The sequence below is a fragment of the Saprolegnia diclina genome, assembly GCF_000281045.1.
Source record: "Saprolegnia diclina VS20 unplaced genomic scaffold supercont1.137, whole genome shotgun sequence".
Lineage (NCBI taxonomy): Eukaryota > Oomycota > Saprolegniomycetes > Saprolegniales > Saprolegniaceae > Saprolegnia > Saprolegnia diclina.
Genome location: NW_008246204.1, coordinates 12,561 through 13,079, shown reverse-complemented (window position 1 = coordinate 13,079; position 519 = coordinate 12,561). Strand labels below are relative to the sequence as shown.

The window sequence follows — 519 nt, the reverse complement described above, 5'->3', positions numbered from 1 at the left end:
ATCGCGTGGCCCGGCACGATGACGCTGGGCTTGAGCGCTTGGATCTCCGTCAACGCGTTGAGCCACTCGGTGTGCGACTCGGGCGTCTGCGTGTCCGCCATGAACGCGTGGATGTTGTTCTCGATCAAGACACCGCCGACGACGGCCTTGAGGTCGTCGATCCAGACATAGCTGCGGGCCGCGGGACCACGGATCTCGAGCGAGTGGCCTTCAAGCGTGAGCTTGTCAGTCTTCAAGACGTCCGGGATGATGGTCTTGGCCGGCGCGTCCGCACCGAGATCCTTGGCCCACGCCTTGAGCTTGGCGTCAACCGTCTCCTTGATGTGCTCGACGACGGGCGCCGTAGCCACGATGGCAGCGTCCGGGAACGCAGTGCGGATCGTGTCGAGGCCAAAGTAGTAGTCGGGGTCGCCGTGGCTCACGTAGATGGTCGTGAGGTGCTTGCCGCTGGCCTTGACGAGGTCGACGACGGCCTGCGCCTGGGACTTGCCAAACTGCGCGTTGACGAGGATGGCGTCC

At 64.4% G+C, this 519-nt stretch overlaps 1 protein-coding gene across 1 annotated transcript in view; it reads right to left on the bottom strand.

The window, feature by feature from the left end:
• Window positions 1-519, bottom strand: part of SDRG_16598 (hypothetical protein) — a 1,191-nt gene that overhangs the window by 416 nt on the left and 256 nt on the right. Inside the window, exon 2 of the mRNA XM_008622814.1 lies at window positions 18-494. Coding sequence (XP_008621036.1) covers window positions 18-494 — 477 coding nt within the window. The remainder of the gene's footprint in view (window positions 1-17; window positions 495-519) is intronic.